This window comes from Coregonus clupeaformis, chromosome 9 (assembly GCF_020615455.1).
Source record: "Coregonus clupeaformis isolate EN_2021a chromosome 9, ASM2061545v1, whole genome shotgun sequence".
Classification (NCBI taxonomy): Eukaryota; Metazoa; Chordata; class Actinopteri; order Salmoniformes; family Salmonidae; genus Coregonus; species Coregonus clupeaformis.
The window spans coordinates 12,713,568-12,735,922 of record NC_059200.1 but is presented as its reverse complement, the minus strand read 5'-3'; the positions used below and the strand labels follow the sequence as shown (position 1 = coordinate 12,735,922).

Genomic DNA, 22,355 nt, shown 5'->3' with positions numbered 1-22,355 from the left:
CTACGGAATCACCATGTGGGAAGTGATGTCATATGGAGAGAGACCCTACTGGGAGATGAGTAACCAGGATGTAAGTCTTCTTTTTCTTCTTCTTCTTCTTCTTCTTCTTCTTCTTCTTCTTCTTCTTCTTCTTCTTCTTCTTCTTCTTCTTCTTCTTCTTCTTCTTCTTCTTCTTCTTCTTCTTCTTCTTCTTCTTCTTCTTCTTCTTCTTCTTCTTCTTCTTCTCAATGTTAGGATTTATTGAGCTGGTGTATGGTTGCTGTAGACAGTGGTGTAAAGTACTTAAGTAAAACTACTTTAAAGTACTACTTAAGTAGTTTTTTGGGGTATCTGTACTTTACTTTACTATTTAAATTTTGGACAACTTGTACTTTTACTTCACTACATTCCTAAAGAAAATAATGTACTTTTTACTCCATACATTTTCCCTGACACCCAAAACTACTCGTTACATTTTGAATGATTAGCAGGACAGGAAAATTGGTCCAATTCACACACTTATCAAGAGGACATCCCTGGTCATCCCTACTGTCTCTGATCTGGACTCACTAAACACAAATGCTTCATTTATAAATGATATCTGTGTGTTGGAGCGTGCCCCTGGCTATCAGTAAATTAAAACAACAAGAACATTGTGCCGTCTGGTTTGCTTAATATAAGGAATGTGAAATGATTTACAGTGGGGGAAAAAAAGTATTTAGTCAGCCACCAATTGTGCAAGTTCTCCCACTTAAAAAGATGAGAGAGGCCTGTAATTTTCATCATAGGTACACGTCAACTATGACAGACAAATGAGGAAAAAAATTCCAGAAAATCACATTGTAGGGATTTTTTATGAATTTATTTGCAAATTATGGTGGAAAATAAGTATTTGGTCAATAACAAAAGTTTCTCAATACTTTGTTATATACCCTTTGTTGGCAATGACACAGGTCAAACGTTTTCTGTAAGTCTTCACAAGGTTTTCACACACTGTTGCTGGTATTTTGGCACATTCCTCCATGCAGATCTCCTCTAGAGCAGTGATGTTTTGGGGCTGTCGCTGGGCAACACAGACTTTCAACTCCCTCCAAAGATTTTCTATGGGGTTGAGATCTGGAGACTGGCTAGGCCACTCCAGGACCTTGAAATGCTTCTTATGAAACCACTCCTTCGTTGCCCGGGCGGTGTGTTTGGGATCATTGTCATGCTGAAAGACCCAGCCACGTTTCATCTTCAATGCCCTTGCTGATGGAAGGAGGTTTTCACTCAAACTCTCACGATACATGGCCCCATTCATTCTTTCCTTTACCCGGATCAGTCGTCCTGGTCCCTTTGCAGAAAAACAGCCCCAAAGCATGATGTTTCCACCCCCATGCTTCACAGTAGGTATGGTGTTCTTTGGATGCAACTCAGCATTCTTTGTCCTCCAAACACGACGAGTTGAGTTTTTACCAAAAAGTTCTATTTTGGTTTCATCTGACCATATGACATTCTCCCCAATCCTCTTCTGGATCATCCAAATGCACTCTAGCAAACTTCAGATGGGCCTGGACATGTACTGGCTTAAGCAGGGGGACACGTCTGGCACTGCAGGATTTGAGTCCCTGGCGGCGTAGTGTGTTACTGATGGTAGGCTTTGTTACTTTGGTCCCAGCTCTCTGCAGGTCATTCACTAGGTCCCCCTGTGTGGTTCTGGGATTTTGCTCACCGTTCTTGTGATCATTTTGACCCCACGGGTGAGATCTTGCGTGGAGCCCCAGATTTAGCGAGATTATCAGTGGTCTTGTATGTCTTCCATTTCCTAATAATTGCTCCCACAGTTGATTTCTTCAAACCAAGCTGCTTACCTATTGCAGATTCAGTCTTCCCAGCCTGGTGCAGGTCTACAATTTTGTTTCTGGTGTCCTTTGACAGCTCTTTGGTCTTGGCCATAGTGGAGTTTGGAGTGTGACTGTTTGAGGTTGTGGACAGGTGTCTTTTATACTGATAACAAGTTCAAACAGGTGCCATTAATACAGGTAACGAGTGGAGGACAGAGGAGCCTCTTAAAGAAGAAGTTACAGGTCTGTGAGAGCCAGAAATCTTGCTTGTTTGTAGGTGACCAAATACTTATTTTCCACCATAATTTGCAAATCAATTCATTAAAAATCCTACGATATGATTTTCTGGATTTTTTTTCCTCATTTTGTCTGTCATAGTTGACGTGTACCTATGATGAAAATTACAGGCCTCTCTCATCTTTTTAAGTGGGAGAACTTGCACAATTGGTGGCTGACTAAATTATTTTTTTCCCCCACTGTATACTTTTACTTTTGATACTTAATTATATTTTAGCAATTACATTTACTTTTGATACTTAAGTATATTTAAAACCAAATACTTTTAAACTTTAACTCAAGTAGTATTTTACTGGGTGACTTTTACATGAGTCATTTTCTATTAAGGTATCTTTACTTTTACTCAAGTATGACAATTGGGTACTTTTTCTACCACTGGCTGTAGATCATTAGAACAAAGATTCTATCCATATTGTCAATGTATTCCTTTGTAATGTCACAGACTACAAGCTACTTTACTTAGCAGAGATGTGTTCCACATTGTTAATGTCTTCCTTTGCAGTCACTAGACTGTAAGATCCAGAGACCAGAGAATATATCCGTCAATTATATTACAGGGCCACTGACTGTTACTGACTGTTACTGTTACTGACTGTTACTGACTGTTACTGACTGTTACTGACTGTTACTGACTGTTACTGACTGTTACTGACTGTTACTGACTGTTACTGACTGTTACTGACTGTTACTGACTGTTACTGACTGTTACTGACTGTTACTGTTACTGACTGTTACTGTTACTGACTGTTACTGACTGTTACTGACTGTTACTGACTGTTACTGACTGTTACTGACTGTTACTGTTACTGACTGTTACTGACTGTTACTGTTACTGACTGTTACTGACTGTTACTGACTGTTACTGACTGTTACTGTTACTGACAGTTACTGACTGTTACTGACTGTTACTGTTACTGACTGTTACTGACTGTTACTGACTGTTACTGACTGTTACTGACTGTTACTGACTGTTACTGACTGTTACTGTTACTGACTGTTATCCAACAAATTGAGGTGAAATGTGTAATATCTTAGTAGCCAGGAGGGGAATGGCTGAGAGAGGAGATGTAGACATATTAATAGAAGAGGAGAAGAGAACAGAAGTGGTATTGAATGTGCCTGATGGCGGAGAGAGATACAGAAAGAGGAGGGGGAGAGAGACTGGAAAGAGTGAGAGGAGGAGAGAGTGTTGGGATAGAGAGGGAGTAAATAGAGAGTGTGAGAAAGAGCTAGAAGGGATGTAGATATGTCAGATATAGGGAAAGAAAGAGGAAGAGAGCAGAGAGGGAGAAAGAGGGTCTGTAGAGAAACACCTAGAATACTGGAGACACGTCACATGACTGTCCCTGAGAAACAGAGTTCTGACTCAGGCCGGCACACACACAAACATACATAAACGATTTAGTATTTATTGAAGATTAAATTACCCTCAAATAACCCACAAATCTACCAGGGATTTTACACAGCTTTTAGTGCCAAGGTACAGGGCTTAGTATTGACAAGTAGGGTGCCAGAGGGGAGAGGTGCCAGAGAGGAGGAGAGGAGGAGAGAAGGAGAGGAGGAGAGGAGGAGAGGTACCAGAGAGGAGGAGAGGAGGAGAGGAGGAGAGGAGGAGAGGTGCCAGAGAGGAGGAGAGGAGGAGAGGAGGAGAGGAGGAGAGGTGCCAGAGAGGAGGAGAGGAGGAGAGGTGCCAGAGAGGAGGAGAGGTGCCAGAGAGGAGGAGAGGAGGAGAGGGGAGGAGAGGTACCAGAGAGGAGGAGAGGAGGAGAGGTACCAGAGAGGAGGAGAGGAGGAGAGGTGCCAGAGAGGAGGAGAGGAGGAGAGGTACCAGAGAGGAGGAGAGGAGGAGAGGTGCCAGAGAGGGAGGAGAGGGAGGAGAGGTACCAGAGAGGAGGAGAGGAGGAGAGGAGGAGAGGTACCAGAGAGGAGGAGAGGAGGAGAGGAGGAGAGGAGGAGAGGTACCAGAGAGGAGGAGAGGAGGAGAGGAGGAGAGGTGCCAGAGAGGAGGAGAGGAGGAGAGGTACCCAGAGAGGAGGAGAGGAGGAGAGGTACCAGAGAGGAGGAGAGGTACCAGAGAGGAGGAGAGGAGGAGAGGTACCAGAGAGGAGGAGAGGTACCAGAGAGGAGGAGAGGAGGAGAGGTACCAGAGAGGAGGAGAGGAGGAGGAGAGGAGGAGAGGAGGAGAGGTACCAGAGAGGAGGAGAGGAGGAGAGGTGCCAGAGAGGAGGAGAGGAGGAGAGGTACCAGAGAGGAGGAGAGGAGAGGAGAGGTACCAGAGAGGAGGAGAGAAGGAGAGGAGGAGAGGAGGAGAGGTACCAGAGAGGAGGAGAGGAGGAGAGGTGCCAGAGAGGAGGAGAGGAGGAGAGGTACCAGAGAGGAGGAGAGAAGAGAGGAGGAGAGGAGGAGAGGTACCAGAGAGGAGGAGAGGAGGAGAGGTACCAGAGAGGAGGAGAGGAGGAGAGGAGGAGAGGAGGAGAGGTGCCAGAGAGGAGGAGAGGAGGAGAGGAGGAGAGGAGGAGAGGAGGAGAGGTGCCAGAGAGGAGGAGAGGAGGAGAGGTGCCAGAGAGGAGGAGAGGTGCCAGAGAGGAGGAGAGGAGGAGAGGAGGAGAGGTACCAGAGAGGAGGAGAGGAGGAGAGGTACCAGAGAGGAGGAGAGGAGGAGAGGTGCCAGAGAGGAGGAGAGGAGGAGAGGTACCAGAGAGGAGGAGAGGAGGAGAGGTGCCGAGAGAGGAGGAGAGGAGGAGAGGTACCAGAGAGGAGGAGAGGAGGAGAGGAGGAGAGGTACCAGAGAGGAGGAGAGGAGGAGAGGAGGAGAGGTACCAGAGAGGAGGAGAGGAGGAGAGGTGCCAGAGAGGAGGAGAGGAGGAGAGGTACCAGAGAGGAGGAGAGGAGGAGAGGTACCAGAGAGGAGGAGAGGTACCAGAGAGGAGGAGAGGAGGAGAGGTACCAGAGAGGAGGAGAGGTACCAGAGAGGAGGAGAGGAGGAGAGGTACCAGAGAGGAGGAGAGGAGGAGGAGAGGAGGAGAGGAGGAGAGGTACCAGAGAGGAGGAGAGGAGGAGAGGTGCCAGAGAGGAGGAGAGGAGGAGAGGTACCAGAGAGGAGGAGAGGAGGAGAGGTACCAGAGAGGAGGAGAGGAGGAGAGGTACCAGAGAGGAGGAGAGGTACCAGAGAGGAGGAGAGGAGGAGAGGAGGAGAGGAGGAGAGGTACCAGAGAGGAGGAGAGGAGGAGAGGAGGAGAGGTACCAGAGAGGAGGAGAGGAGGAGAGGAGGAGAGGTACCAGAGAGGAGGAGAGGAGGAGAGGAGGAGAGGAGGAGAGGTACCAGAGAGAGGAGAGGAGGAGAGGAGGAGAGGAGGAGAGGTACCAGAGAGGGTCCCTCAAGGAGATGCAGCTCTCAGTCATGTTTATCTCACAGAGGATGCCACTATTCTTCATTCCCCTCTCCCTCCTGCTCCTCCTCCTCCTCCTCCTCCTCCTCCTCCTCTGACAGCTCTATCCATCCCAGCCTCAGATCACTCTTTCTGCTCCATTATTCATCTGTCTGAGCTGCTGCCTGTCAGTCTATCGGTCTGAGGGAACAGAAGTTTTTTGATGTTTTATTTAACGCCTTCATGAGAATTTCCTCTGATCTCCGCTAGACTCTCTCTCTCTCTCTCTCTCTCTCTCTCTCTAACTCTCTCTCTCTAACTCTCTCTCTCTCTAACTCTCTCTCTCTCTCTCTCTCTCTCTCTCTTCTCTCTCTCTCTCTCTAACTCTCTCTAACTCTCTCTCTCTCTAACTCTCTCCCCTCTCTCTCTCTCTAACTCTCTCTCTCTCTCTCTCTCTCTAACTCTCTCTCTCTCTCTCTCTCTCTCTCTCTAACTCTCTCTCTCTCTCTCTCTCTCTCTCTCTCTCTCTCTCTCTCTCTCTCTCTCTCTCTCGCTCAATTCAATTCAATTTCAATTTCAATTTCAATTTAAGGGTTTTATTGGCATGGGAAACGTGTGTTAACATCGCCAAAGCAAGTGAAGTAGATAGCAGGATCTCCCGAGTGGCGCAGCCGTCTCCCTGGCCCTATGGACTGTCCTGTAGCCCTGTACCACCTGACCTCTGACCCCTCTCCCTCCAGGTTATTAAGGCAGTAGAGGAGAGCTACCGTCTCCCTGGCCCTATGGACTGTCCTGTAGCCCTGTACCACCTGACCTCTGACCCCTCTCCCTCCAGGTTATTAAGGCATTAGAGGAGAGCTACCGTCTCCCTGGCCCTATGGACTGTCCTGTAGCCCTGTACCACCTGACCTCTGACCCCTCTCCCTCCAGGTTATTAAGGCATTAGAGGAGAGCTACGTCTCCCCTGGCCCTATGGACTGTCCTGTAGCCCTGTACCACCTGACCTCTGACCCCTCTCCCTCCAGGTTATTAAGGCATTAGAGGAGAGCTACCGTCTCCCTGGCCCTATGGACTGTCCTGTAGCCCTGTACCACCTGACCTCTGACCCCTCTCCCTCCAGGTTATTAAGGCAGTAGAGGAGAGCTACCGTCTCCCTGGCCCTATGGACTGTCCTGTAGCCCTGTACCACCTGACCTCTGACCCCTCTCCCTCCAGGTTATTAAGGCATTAGAGGAGAGCTACCGTCTCCCTGGCCCTATGGACTGTCCTGTAGCCCTGTACCACCTGACCTCTGACCCCTCTCCCTCCAGGTTATTAAGGCATTAGAGGAGAGCTACCGTCTCCCTGGCCCTATGGACTGTCCTGTAGCCCTGTACCACCTGACCTCTGACCCCTCTCCCTCCAGGTTATTAAGGCATTAGAGGAGAGCTACCGTCTCCCTGGCCCTATGGACTGTCCTGTAGCCCTGTACCACCTGACCTCTGACCCCTCTCCCTCCAGGTTATTAAGGCATTAGAGGAGAGCTACCGTCTCCCTGGCCCTATGGACTGTCCTGTAGCCCTGTACCACCTGACCTCTGACCCCTCTCCCTCCAGGTTATTAAGGCATTAGAGGAGAGCTACCGTCTCCCTGGCCCTATGGACTGTCCTGTAGCCCTGTACCACCTGACCTCTGACCCCTCTCCCTCCAGGTTATTAAGGCATTAGAGGAGAGCTACCGTCTCCCTGGCCCTATGGACTGTCCTGTAGCCCTGTACCACCTGACCTCTGACCCCTCTCCCTCCAGGTTATTAAGGCATTAGAGGAGAGCTACCGTCTCCCCTGGCCCTATGGACTGTCCTGTAGCCCTGTACCACCTGACCTCTGACCCCCTCTCCCTCCAGGTTATTAAGGCATTAGAGGAGAGCTACCGTCTCCCTGGCCCTATGGACTGTCCTGTAGCCCTGTACCACCTGACCTCTGACCCCTCTCCCTCCAGGTTATTAAGGCATTAGAGGAGAGCTACCGTCTCCCTGGCCCTATGGACTGTCCTGTAGCCCTGTACCACCTGACCTCTGACCCCTCTCCCTCCAGGTTATTAAGGCATTAGAGGAGAGCTACCGTCTCCCTGGCCCTATGGACTGTCCTGTAGCCCTGTACCACCTGACCTCTGACCCCTCTCCCTCCAGGTTATTAAGGCATTAGAGGAGAGCTACCGTCTCCCTGGCCCTATGGACTGTCCTGTAGCCCTGTACCACCTGACCTCTGACCCCTCTCCCTCCAGGTTATTAAGGCATTAGAGGAGAGCTACCGTCTCCCTGGCCCTATGGACTGTCCTGTAGCCCTGTACCACCTGACCTCTGACCCCTCTCCCTCCAGGTTATTAAGGCATTAGAGGAGAGCTACCGTCTCCCTGGCCCTATGGACTGTCCTGTAGCCCTGTACCACCTGACCTCTGACCCCCTCTCCCTCCAGGTTATTAAGGCATTAGAGGAGAGCTACCGTCTCCCTGGCCCTATGGACTGTCCTGTAGCCCTGTACCACCTGACCTCTGACCCCTCTCCCTCCAGGTTATTAAGGCATTAGAGGAGAGCTACCGTCTCCCTGGCCCTATGGACTGTCCTGTAGCCCTGTACCACCTGACCTCTGACCCCTCTCCCTCCAGGTTATTAAGGCATTAGAGGAGAGCTACCGTCTCCCTGGCCCTATGGACTGTCCTGTAGCCCTGTACCACCTGACCTCTGACCCCTCTCCCTCCAGGTTATTAAGGCATTAGAGGAGAGCTACCGTCTCCCTGGCCCTATGGACTGTCCTGTAGCCCTGTACCACCTGACCTCTGACCCCTCTCCCTCCAGGTTATTAAGGCATTAGAGGAGAGCTACCGTCTCCCTGGCCCTATGGACTGTCCTGTAGCCCTGTACCACCTGACCTCTGACCCCTCTCCCTCCAGGTTATTAAGGCATTAGAGGAGAGCTACCGTCTCCCTGGCCCTATGGACTGTCCTGTAGCCCTGTACCACCTGACCTCTGACCCTCTCTCCTCCAGGTTATTAAGGCATTAGAGGAGAGCACCGTCTCCCCTGGCCCTATGGACTGTCCTGTAGCCCTGTACCACCTGACCTCTGACCCCTCTCCCTCCAGGTTATTAAGGCATTAGAGGAGAGCTACCGTCTCCCTGGCCCTATGGACTGTCCTGTAGCCCTGTACCACCTGACCTCTGACCCCTCTCCCTCCAGGTTATTAAGGCATTAGAGGAGAGCTACCGTCTCCCTGGCCCTATGGACTGTCCTGTAGCCCTGTACCACCTGACCTCTGACCCCTCTCCCTCCAGGTTATTAAGGCATTAGAGGAGAGCTACCGTCTCCCTGGCCCTATGGACTGTCCTGTAGCCCTGTACCACCTGACCTCTGACCCCTCTCCCTCCAGGTTATTAAGGCATTAGAGGAGAGCTACCGTCTCCCTGGCCCTATGGACTGTCCTGTAGCCCTGTACCACCTGACCTCTGACCCCTCTCCCTCCAGGTTATTAAGGCATTAGAGGAGAGCTACCGTCTCCCTGGCCCTATGGACTGTCCTGTAGCCCTGTACCACCTGGACCTCTGACCCCTCTCCCTCCAGGTTATTAAGGCATTAGAGGAGAGCTACCGTCTCCCTGGCCCTATGGACTGTCCTGTAGCCCTGTACCACCTGACCTCTGACACCTCTCCCTCCAGGTTATTAAGGCATTAGAGGAGAGCTACCGTCTCCCTGGCCCTATGGACTGTCCTGTAGCCCTGTACCACTTGATGATGGCCTGCTGGCAGAAGGACAGAAACAGCAGACCCAAGTTTGAGGAGATTGTCTCTCTGCTAGACAAACTGATTCGCAACCCCAGCAGGCTCAAAGCCCTGGTCAACTCATCACACAGGTCAGGAGGATCACTGTTTATGTATGGATTTGCACACACACACACACACACACACACACACACACACACACACACACACACACACACACACACACACACACACACACACACACACACACACACGCACACGCCCACGCCCACGCACGCACGCACGCACGCACGCACGCACGCACGCACGCACGCACGCACGCCGCACGCACGCACGCACGCACGCACGCACGCACACACCACACACACACACACACACACACACACACACGCACACACACACACACACACACACACACACACACACACACACACACACACACACACACACACTCCTGTCCCTACTTTGAGCTGACAGAACTATCTCCGTCACACGCACACACACACACACACACACACACACACACACACACACACACACACACACACACACACACACACACACACACACACACACACACACACAATCTCCTGTCCCGTGGTTAGACTTTGAGCTGAGCAGAAGTGGCAGCAGACAAATGAATCCCAATTCTAAGAACGGCACGCAGAGAATGATGTTGTCCTCATGGTTTTCAGACAGTCAATATGAACACTGTGGCTCTTCATTCTATCACCGGGACTGCATGTATTCTACATGGAAGAAGCATGCTGCATCTTAGGAACTGCGTTACATAATTGCATGTGCTGTTAAATAAGACATTGGTTGGTTGGAGCTTGGCTCAGTGGTTACATTACGTTGTTTCCTAGCCTGGGAATCATTAGCACCATACAGTGAGGGAAAAAAGTATTTGATCCCCTGCTGATTTTGTACGTTTGCCCACTGACAAAGAAATGATCCGTCTACAATTTTAATGGTAGGTTTATTTGAACAGTGAGAAACAGAATAACAACAAAAAAATCCAGAAAAACGCATGTCAAAAATGTTATAAATTGATTTGCATTTTAATGAGGGAAATAAGTATTTGACCACCTCTCAATCAGAAAGATTTCTGGCTCCCAGGTGTCTTTTATACAGGTAACGAGCTGAGATTAGGAGCACACTCTCTTAAAGGGAGTGCTCCTAATCTCAGCTTGTTACCTGTATAAAAGACACCTGTCCACAGAAGCAATCAATCAATCAGATTCCAAACTCTCCACCATGGCCAAGACCAAAGAGCTCTCCAAGGATGTCAGGGACAAGATTGTAGACCTACACAAGGCTGGAATGGGCTACAAGACCATCGCCAAGCAGCTTGATGAGAAGGTGACAACAGTTGGTGCGATTATTCGCAATTGGAAGAAACACAAAAGAACTGTCAATCGGCCTGGGGCTCCATGCAAGATCTCACCTCGTGGAGTTGCAATGATCATGAGAATGGAGAGGAATCAGCCCAGAACTACACAGGAGGATCTTGTCAATGATCTCAAGGCAGCTGGGACCATAGTCACCAAGAAAACAATTGGTAACACACTACGCCGTGAAGGACTGAAATCCTGCAGCGCCCGCAAGGTCCCCCTGCTCAAGAAAGCACATATACAGGCCGTCTGCAGTTTGCCAATGAACATCTGAATGATTCAGACGAGAACTGGGTGAAAGTATTGTGGTCAGATGAGACCAAAATGGAGCTCTTTGGCATCAACTCAACTCGCCGTGTTTGGAGGAGGAGGAATGCTGCCTATGACCCCAAGAACACCATCCCCACCGTCAAACATGGAGGTGAAAACATTATGCTTTGGGGTGTTTTTTCTGCTAAGGGGACAGGACAACTTCACCGCATCAAAGGGACGATGGACGGGGCCATGTACCGTCAAATCTTGGGTGAGAACCTCCTTCCCTCAGCCAGGGCATTGAAAATGGGTTGTGGATGGGTATTCCAGCATGACAAGGACCCAAAACACATGGCCAAGGCAACAAAGGAGTGGCTCAAGAAGAAGCACATGAAGGTCCTGGAGTGGCCTAGCCAGTCTCCAGACCTTAATCCCATAGACAATCTGTGGAGGGAGCTGAAGGTTCGAATTGCCAAATATCAGCCTCGAAACCTTAATGACTTGGAGAAGATCTGCAAAGAGGAGTGGGACAAAAATCCCTCCTGAGATGTGTGCAAACCTGGTGGCCAACTACAAGAAACATCTGACCTCTAATTGCCAACAAGGGTTTTGCCACCAAGTACTTTTTCATGTTTTGCAGAGGGGTCAAATACTTATTTCCCTCATTAAAATGCAAATCAATTTATAACATTTTTGACATGCATTCTTGTGGATTTTTTTGTTGTTATTCTGTCTCTCACTGTTCAAATAAGCCTACCATTAAAATTATAGACTGATCATTTCTTTGTCAGTGGGCAAACGTACAAAATCAGCAGGGGATCAAATACTTGTTTCCCTCACTGTTTATGTTTTCTGCTTGAGAATAATGTTATATGACCATTTAAATAGAACAGTGTAATTCCATTTCAGCAGCAGCTGTAATTGTGGTAACCAATTAGAGGCCTCATAATTGAATATGCAGTGTGATCCCACAGCAGATGACACATATTACACCTCACATTTCAGACTGCACATTTCAGACTGCACATTTCAGACTGCACATTTCAGACTGCACATTTCAGATTTACACATTTCAGACTGCACATTTCAGACCGCACATTTCAGACTGCACATTTCAGATTTACACATTTCAGACTGCACATTTCAGACTGCACATTTCAGACTACAGATTTCAGATTTACACATTTCAGACTTCACATTTCAGACTACAGATTTCAGACTACAGATTTCAGACTACAGATTTCATAACAGAATAAATATTTGATAGCAGACTCTATATGTACGCTGCGTTTAACAATATTGAATCCTCGGATATCACCAGGGTCAGTTGGGGTGTTCCTCAAGGTTCAACTACTGTTCTCCCCTCTGCTCCCCAGAATGTACGGGGCACTGACATGATGTGTGCTTCTCCCCTCCCCTCTCTCAGGGTTTCTAATCTAGTGGACCCGGCGACCAGTCTGTCTGCATCAGTAGGCCCGACGGAGACCAGTCTGTCTGCATCAGTAGGCCTGACGGAGACCAGTCTGTCTGCATCAGTAGGCCCGACGGAGACCAGTCTGTCTGCATCAGTGGGCCTGACGGAGACCAGTCTGTCTGCATCAGTAGGCCCGACGGAGGGCAGTGTGTACCAGTCTGTAGACGAGTGGCTGGAGGGGATCAAGATGGGTCGCTACTCGGAGCTCTTCATGGAAAGTGGATACATCTCAGTGGAAGTGGTGTCTCACATGACCCTGGAGTAAGTCTCCCAGAAACACTAGATCGTCTCCTTCCTCCTGTTTAACCTCTGATAAGGTGGAGGCCGTGTCCCAAATGGCATCCTATATCCTGTGGGCCTTGGGCAAAAGTAGTGCACTGTATAGGGAATAGGGTGCCATTCTCTGGTCTAAAGTAGTGCACTATATAGGGAATATGGTGCCATTCTCTGGTCTAAAGTAGTGCACTATATAGGGAATAGGGTGTCACAGGGCCCTGGGCAAAAGTAGTGCACTGTATAGGGAATAGGGTGCCATTCTCTGGTCTAAAGTAGTGCACTGTATAGGGAATAGGGTGTCATAGGGCCCTGGGCAAAAGTAGTGCACTGTATATGGAATAGTGTGCCCTTTGGGACACGCCCATCTCCTTCCTGTGCTAAGGTGTATAATGTCATCTCTACTCAGCAAAAGTTGCTAAGGTTACAGAAAACACATTTTCTTCTGTCTTGGGAAGTAACGGCCTGCAACAGAGTTTGCAGAGCGAAGCACTGTAGATTCTACTGTGTCAGACGGAAGATGGTGTGTGCTGAGGGAGAACAGATTTTCCGTATGGGGGGTAGAATGGAGGAGGTCACACTAAGGCCTGCTAAGGGTTGCCAAGTTCTGGTAACTTTCCCCAAATTCCCAGGTAAAGTTCTGGTAACTTTCCCCAAATTCCCAGGTAAAGTTCTGGTAACTTTCCCCAAATTCCCAGGTTTTCCAGAAATTCCGGTTGGAAATGGGAGGGAACAAGCAGGGAATCCTTTAACCAGGATTTCTGGAAAATCTGGGAATTTGGGGAAAGTTACCGGTATTTGTCAACACTAGGCCTGCTACCCTGGACGGGTAACTTCTGCCGAACGCTCCCATTCATTTCAATGTAACCTGGACTTAAGCAACACGGCTCCGTGAGAGGCTCGTGCTGTTCAGTGTAAAATAACGTTGTGGTTCTGGTTTAAACATTTTGACTTGTGGCTAACGCCAAGAACACTTGATAAAGTGGCTTTGTTCAAGCCGGCCAGTGTAGCAGCTAAAAACTATTTTCCCTACAACCCAGTGAATATATGACTAAAGGTACTGAGGACTATGTTTCCCCTGCAGTGACCTGAGGACGGTTGGAGTGACCCTGGCTGGACATCAGAAGAAGATCATCAACAGCATCCAGGAGATGAGGGTTAGCCTGGTGAATGCTACTCTACCCATCTGACCTCTAACCCCTCACCCTATGGCCAGATGTACAGTATGGACACCATATCTGACCTTTGAACCTTTGGTCAGACGAGATGAACGCTACTGTACCCATCTGACCCTACAGGATGTTGGGTCTCGACATACAGACACTTCAGTACCGATCTGACCAATGATACAGGCCAGACGTATGAACTTTACAGTACCGATCTGACCAATGATACAGGCCAGACGTATGAACTTTACAGTACCGATCTGACCAATGATACAGGCCAGACGTATGAACTTTACAGTACCGATCTGACCAATGATACAGGCCAGACATATGAACTTTACAGTACCGATCTGACCAATGATACAGGCCAGACGTATAAACTTTACAGTACCGATCTGACCAATGATACAGGCCAGACGTATAAACTTTACAGTACTGATCTGACCAATGATACAGGCCAGACGTATGAACTTTACAGTACCGATCTGACCAATGATACAGGCCAGACGTATGAACTTTACAGTACCGATCTGACCAATGATACAGGCCAGATGTATGAACTTTACAGTACCGATCTGACCAATGATACAGGCCAGACGTATGAACTTTACAGTACCGATCTGACCAATGATACAGGCCAGACGTATAAACTTTACAGTACCGATCTGACCAATGATACAGGCCAGACGTATGAACTTTACAGTACCCGATCTGACCAATGATACAGGCCAGACGTATGAACTTTACAGTACCGATCTGACCAATGATACAGGCCAGACGTATGAACTTTACAGTACCGATCTGACCAATGATACAGGCCAGACGTATGAACTTTACAGTACTGATCTGACCCTACTCCCAACAGGCAGACAGATAGTCATATGGATCTAGTGGCCTAGAACTTTCTATGAACATATGAACATGATGTATTTATTGACTGAAACAAACTGAAACACAACAGGACATGACTTTATGAACTGAGGAGCACTTGGTGTTGAGCAGTTGTGTCTGAACACCTCCTCTAAATGGGTGAAGTGAGAGGAGCAGATGGCCTCAACCAGGACTCTGTGTAGTACAGTACTCTCAGGGATGGAACTCACTGGCCAGCCGGGCTAGTGAATTATACAAGCCCGGGTAACATTCGGTTTGAAAATCCGAGCCATGAGATGTTTTAAAAGACAGCATTTTTTTGACTGGCTTGTTTGGCATATTTTCTCCTAGTCCAGTCTGAGGAGCACTAGCTGATTACTCTTCCTGGATGGGACTCAGACATGGGAACCCAGTCTGAATGTATAGCACTTCAGAACCCCCAGCAGATACACACGGTCTATTACCTCTAGACATCCAACCTACATTACTTCAACATCATCTACAGTAATACATAATAACTTTCAGCACTTTTTACAGAACCCACAGATATCCCACAGAACCCACAGATGTCCTACAGAACCCACAGATATCCTACAGAACCCACAGATATCCTACAGAACCCACAGATATCCTACAGAACCCACAGATATCCTACATAACCCACAGATATCCTACATAACCCACAGATGTCCTACAGAACCCACAGATATCCTACAGAACCCACAGATGTCCTACTGATCCCACAGATGTCCTACAGAACCCACAGATGTCCTACTGATACCACAGATATCCTACAGAACTCACAGATGTCCTACAGAACCCACAGATATCCTACAGAACCCACAGATGTCCTATAGAACCCACATATGTCCTACATAACCCACATATGTCCTATAGAACCCACAGATGTCCTACATAACCCACATATGTCCTATAGAACCCACAGATATCCTACAGAACCCACATATGTCCTACAGAACCCACAGATGTCCTACTGATCCCACAGATGTCCTACAGAACCCACATATGTCCTATAGACATCCTGCAGTATCTACAAACATCCTTAAGAACTTTCAGACAAACGACGGAACCTGCAGCACTCCAACAGAACAACTACTGTTTCAACATAATCCACAGACATCCTACAGAATTGTACAGAACTTCCAGTATTCCATAGCTCCACATGCATCCTATAGAGAAATAGAACATGTTGCAGTCTATCAGAACCTTCAGACAACCGACAGAACCTCCAGGAACCTACCAGAACATCCATATTTCAAACAGAACCTTCAATGGAACCCTCAGCAATCTATAAGATTCTACAACATCTAACAGGACATTCTACTGATTGACTAATTGGTTATCTATGAGACTCTCCTCTGCACACCAAGCTTCATCACACCTCCTCCACTTCTCCGCTACCCTACAGAGACTGGACTGTGTTCATGCAGTAAGACTGGTTTCATACTAAATGTATTATTTTGGTGGGGAACTACTGAGTATTAAGAAGCAATATAGAGTTTTATCTTGGTATTAGGAATTTATTTGTAACTTGTATTCTATAAAAGCAATGTATTTGTGTAGTATTTCGTCATGACTACACAACCCTGGCCGTGACCTCACTCTCCGGGGGTGTCTCAGTGGGAGTGGGAAATGCAAAAAAACACATTTCCAATACACACATGGATATAATATAATACACACTGGTACATGTGTGAAAGAGGACAGATGTAAGCACCCACCTTCTTCTTCTTCTTCTCCTCCTCCTCCTCCTCCACCTTCTTCTTCTTCTTCTTCTTCTTCTTCTTCTTCTTCTTCTTCTTCTTCTTCTTCTTCTTCTTCTTCTTCTTCTTCTTCTTCTTCTTCTTCTTCTTCTTCTTCTTCTTCTTCTTCTTCTTCTTCTTCTTCTTCTTCTTCTTCTTCTTCTTCTTCTTCTTCTTCTTCTTCTTCTTCTTCTTCTTCTTCTTCTTCTTCTTCTTCTTCTTCTTCTTCTTCTTCTTCTTCTTCTTCTTCTTCTTCTTCTTCTTCTTCTTCTTCTTCTTCTTCTTCTTCTTCTTCTTCTTCATGTCGTAGGAGGTAATACATTATTATGAAGTAAGTCTCCAGTCAAAATAAAATCCACAACCATCAGTTGGTGCAACACTACCTGGCTTTAACATGTATATACTGTATAGGAAAACCATGGAGTTGTGTTTTCTCTCCATGTTCTTTAGGCTGGAGAACATTACATTACAGGGACTGGGTTAACTTGGAGAATATGTACACTCTTAGAGAACAGGGTTCCAAAAGGGTTCTTCGGCTCTCCCAAAAGAGAACCCTTTGAAAAACCCTTGTTGGTTCCAGGTAGAACTCTTTTGGGTTCCATGTAGAACCCTCTGTGTAAAAGGTCCTGCCTGGAACCAAAAGGGTTCTACCGGGAACCAAATAGGGTTCTTCAAAGGGTTTTCCTATGGGGACAGCCGAAGAACCGTTTTAGGTTCTAGAGAGCACCTTTTTTTTCTAAGAGTGTAGAGTATGATTTAACACATGCTTACATCACTTCTCAGTGCTTTATCAATTGAACTTTTTTACAGTCATGTTCACATAACTTCTGCTCTGAGATAGATAATTGATTAATGATCAATGATTACTCTACAGTGGCTTGTGAAAGTATTCACCCCCCTTGGGATTTTTCCTATTTTGTTGCCTTACAACCTGGAATTAAAATGGATATTTTGGGGGTTTGTATCATTTGATTTACACAACATGCCTACCACTTTGAAGATGCAAAATATTTTTTATTGTGAAACAAACAAGAAATAAGACAAAAAAACAGACATTCACCCCACCCCCCCAAAGTCAATACTTTGTAGAGCCACCTTTTGCAGCAATTACAGCTGCAAGTCTCTTGGGGTATGTCTCTATAAGCTTGGCACATCTAGCCACTGGGATGTTTGCCCATTCTTCAAGGCAAAACTGCTCCAGCTCCTTCAAGTTGGATGGGTTCCGCTGGTGTACAGCAATCTTTAAGTCATACCACAGATTCTCAATTGGATTGAGGTCTGGGCTTTGACTAGGCCATTCCAAGACATTTAAATGTTTCCCCTTAAACCACTTGAGTGTTGCTTTAGCAGTATGCTTAGGGTCATTGTCCTGCTGGAAGGTGAACCTCCGTCCCAGTCTCAAATCTCTGGAAAACTGAAACAGGTTTCCCTCAAGAATTTCCCTGTATTTAGCGCCATCCATTTTCCCAGTCTCTGCCGATGAAAAACCTCCCCAGAGCATGATGCTGCCACCACCATGCTTCACTGTGGGGATGGTGTTCTCGGGGTAATGAGAGGTGTTGGGTTTGCGCCAGACATAGCGTTTTCCTTGATGGCCAAAAAACTCAATTTTAGTCTCTTCTGACCAGAGTACCTTCTTCCATATGTTTGGGGAGTCTCCCACATGCCTTTTCGCGAACACCAGACGTGTTTGCTTATTTTTTTCTTGAAGCAATGGCTTTTTTCTGGCCACTCTTCCGTAAAGCCCAGCTCTGAGGAGTGTACGGCGTAAAGTGGTCCTATGGACAGATACTCCAATCTCCGCTGTGGAGCTTTGCAGCTCCTTCAGGGTTATCTTTGGTCTCTTTGTTGCCTCTCTGATTAATGCCCTCAATGACTGGTCCGTGAGTTTTGTTGGGCAGCCCTCTCTTGGCAGGTTTGTTGTGGTGCCATATTCTTTCCATTTTTTAATAATGGATTTAATGGTGCTCCGTGGGATGTTCAATGTTTCTGATATTGTTTTATAACCCAACCCTGATCTGTACTTCTCCCACAACTGTGTCCCTGACCTGTTTGGAAAGCTCCCTTGGTCTTCATGGTGCCGCTTGCTTGGTGGTGCCCCTTGCTTAGTGGTGTTGCAGACTCTGGGGCCTTTCAGAACAGGTGTATATATACTGAGATCATGTGACAGATCATGTGACACTTAGATTGCACACAGGTGGACTTTATTTAACTAATTATGTGACTTCTGAAGGTAATTGGTTGCACCAGATCTTATTTAGGGGCTTCATAGCAAAGGGGGTGAATACATACAGTGGGGAAAAAAAGTATTTAGTCAGCCACCAATTGTCCAAGTTCTCCCACTTAAAAAGATGAGAGAGGCCTGTAATTTTCATCATAGGTACACGTCAACTATGACAGACAAAATGAGAAAAAACGCACGCACCACTTTTCCGTTATTATTTTTTTTGAATTTTTTGAAACAAGTTTTTATTTAATTTTTTTCACTTCACCAATTTGGACTATTTTGTGTATGTCATTTACATGAAATCCAAATAAAAATCCATTTAAATTACAGGTTGTAATGCAACAAAATAGGAAAAAATGCCAAGGGGGATGAATACTTTTGCAAGGCACTGTATCTGCATTCTTTGTGAGTTGTATGTAGTAATAAAATAGATTGTATGAGGAGAGAAGAAGACACAGATGTAGTATCTTATCTTACAGAGGGATGTACAGAGTCAGAGTCAGTCAGTAGAACAGGCTAACGGCTTGCTTGGTGGAATATTTGTCCTTATTTCAGAGTGTATATTTTAGAAAGAGAACAGGAAGGCTTCAGTCACCACTGAAGTACCTTAGTGACTTTTCAGTATTAGAAACCTAGCCCTAAATGACCCTAGTGTCTATAGAGTGGACTGCTTTTCACATGGTCAATCCATATTTGTAAAGCCCACTTTCCCCACAGAACAGAGACAGGTGCAGGACTATATCTTATGTCGATTCCCTCAGAGTAGTGGACTGCACCCGGGTACGGTCTGACTACTCCCTCAGAGTAGTGGACTGCACCCGGGTACGGTCTGACTACTCCCTCAGAGTAGTGGACTGCACCCGGGTACGGTCTGACTACTCCCTCAGAGTAGTGGACTGCACCCGGGTACGGTCTGACTACTCCCTCAGAGTAGTGGACTGCACCCGGTACGGTCTGACTACTCCCTCAGAGTAGTGGACTGCACCGGGTACGCTCTGACTACTCCCTCAGAGTAGTGGACTGCACCCGGTACGGTCCGACTACTCCCTCAGAGTAGTGGACTGCACCCGGTACGGTGACTATCTCCCTCAGAGTAGTGGACTGCACCCGGGTACGGTCTGACTACTCCCTCAGAGTAGTGGACTGCACCCGGGTACGGTCTGACTACTCCCTCAGAGTAGTGGACTGCACCCTGGCTACTATTTGACAACTAAATAAGTAAGGAATGTCATAAAACTACTATAGTATATCATGAAACTAATTTGAGGTACACTTAATAGCAGACAACATATTGTCCTTTTATGTGATTGAATAAAGGGCAAAACCCACCTGTTTGTCAACTATTTGTTGGGTGATTGCCACGTGATGTCAACATTTCAATATGTATCAGATATTCGGTAACACTTTGCAATAAGATATCCTTACAGGGAGGAGGTCAGAGACCTGGCAGTGTGGTGACATTAAACTCAAGGATTACCAGATATTCTCCAATTGGTATTTAACTAAAGTCTTGATTGACCCAAATGTGTTTTAGGTCTTGAAATGGAAAAACAAGCACCAAGCTAAATGTTTAGTTAGTACTGTGTGGATATTACAAAGCATGTTTTTTCTACATTTACAAAGTATAATTGTCCCCTAACTGAGGGGAGTCTGATCATCTTTCAGGAAATACAAAGCACCTGTTTCAGTACCCGATTTCACAAAGCACAAGTCTTTCAGACCGAATCATAGAAAAATATGGTTTTTCCAGAGGATATTATCTGGATTCCTGTACAGTAGCCTGATGCTAAAACAGACTAATCAACTGACTTGATCAACATGTGAAAACTGTGTGTTGATCTGCTGTTGTTGTGTTGTTATTGATTACGTCTGTCGGCTAAGACCAGAGCAGTTAAGACCAGAGCAGTTAAGACCAGAGCAGTTAAGACCAGAGCAGTTAAGACCAGTGCTTGAGGCGTCACTACAGACCCCCTGGTTCGATTCCAGGCTGTATCACAACCGGCCGTGATTGGGAGTCCCATAGGGCGGCGCACAATTGGCCCAGCGTCGTCCAGGTTTGGCTGGTGTAGGCCGTCATTGTAAATAAGAATTTGTTCTTAACTGACTTGCCTAGTTAAATAAAGGTTAAATAATTTTTAAAAAATGATATGCTTCCTTTCCGCACTTTTAAACAGTGTGCTTTCTTCAGGGTTACAGATGTATATTCAGTGCATACCATTATCAAACCCCTGCCACACATACAGTACATAGCCTGAGTGCCAGTATGTTTGTGCTTTCATGCCAACTCCTTGTCACTCATAGTCAGGGCTAGCTCTGGGTCATTCGGACTCCTACAGATCTGGGACCAGGCTAACAGAATTACACAATTGAGTCCATTCTACCCAACAGCTCAAACAGCAGACTAGTGAAACATTGATCAACAAGAATTCACTTTTAATTACTGTACCACTGCTCACTGTCTAGTTATGTAGCAACTAGGCTGTATCTGTTGTTCAAATAGGAATATTATAGCTATCCTATATTCTTTGTCCATCAGTAGACGACAGTGGTATTTATTGCTATAAAATGACATGAATCCACACAGTGCCACAGTATTACATTTGTACATTTTAGTCATTTAGCAGACGCTCTTATCCAGAGCGACTTACAGTTAGTGAGCGCATACATTTTTCATACTGGCCCCCCCGTGGGAATCGAACCCACAACCCTGGCGTTGTAAGCGCCATGCTCTACCAACTGAGCTACAGGAATATCTCACTATAGTGACCTGCATTCACTCATTACAGTGTTTTAACTCATTCAATAACTCACCCATTCATAAGGCGTTAATTGATCAATTAAGTAAAACAATGAAAGCATATTAAAAACCTGTTTACCATTTGTTTTGTCTTCTTCCTGAAACTAAATGTGTATGTTGTCAGTAAATGTTTTTGTAGTGTAATATATTACATTTTATATTTTTGCAATAAAAATGAAAACATTTTACTCTTCCTGGGCTCCGTGTCATGTTTTTGACGAAGAAAAATAAATCAAAATAACCACTTCATTTCATTCCAGGCCCTGGTCAAAGGAAGTGCTCCATGAAGGGACTAGTGCATCATCTGGGGCACTCAAAATCAGTCTAGACACGTTGATGATGCAAGACGCAGCAACGACACTGGGAGAAAATACTGAGAATTATATTAATACACAAATATCACAACCCCAAGACATGCTAACCTCTCACCATTACAATAACAGGGGAGGTTAGCATTTTATATCATACCCCCAAGACATGCTAACCTCTCACCATTACAATAACAGGGGAGGTTAGCATTTTATATCATACCCCCAAGACATGCTAACCTCTCACCATTACAATAACAGGGAGGTTAGCATTTTTATATCATACCCCCAAGACATGCTAACCTCTCACCATTACAATAACAGGGGAGGTTAGCATTTTATATCATACCACCAAGACATGCTAACCTCTCACCATTACAATAACAGGGAGGTTAGCATTTTATATCATACCCCCAAAGACATGCTAACCTCTCACCATTACAATAACAGGGGAGGTTAGCATTTTATATCATACCACCAAGACATGCTAACCTCTCACCATTACAATAACAGGGGAGGTTAGCATTTTTTATATCATACCACCCAAGACATGCTAACCTCTCACCATTACAATAACAGGGAGGTTAGCATTTTCATATCATACCACCAAGA

At 46.4% G+C, this 22,355-nt stretch overlaps 1 protein-coding gene across 3 annotated transcripts in view; it reads left to right on the top strand.

Moving 5' to 3' along the window:
• LOC121573345 (ephrin type-A receptor 5) overlaps window positions 1-14,479 on the top strand; it is a 189,368-nt gene extending 174,889 nt beyond the window's left edge. For 2 of the 3 annotated variants that reach the window (XM_045222490.1, XM_045222489.1), the window contains exons 14-15: window positions 1-70; window positions 6,208-6,418. The exon at window positions 1-70 is cut by the window's left edge and continues 80 nt beyond it. In XM_045222490.1, coding sequence (XP_045078425.1) covers window positions 1-70; window positions 6,208-6,318 — 181 coding nt within the window. In that variant the 3' untranslated portion in view covers window positions 6,319-6,418. Of the gene's footprint in view, window positions 71-6,207; window positions 6,419-9,156; window positions 9,351-12,291; window positions 12,601-13,696 lie in introns of those variants that run through there. The other variant, XM_045222491.1, reaches the window with a different exon arrangement.
• Window positions 14,480-22,355: the final 7,876 nt, after the last annotated feature.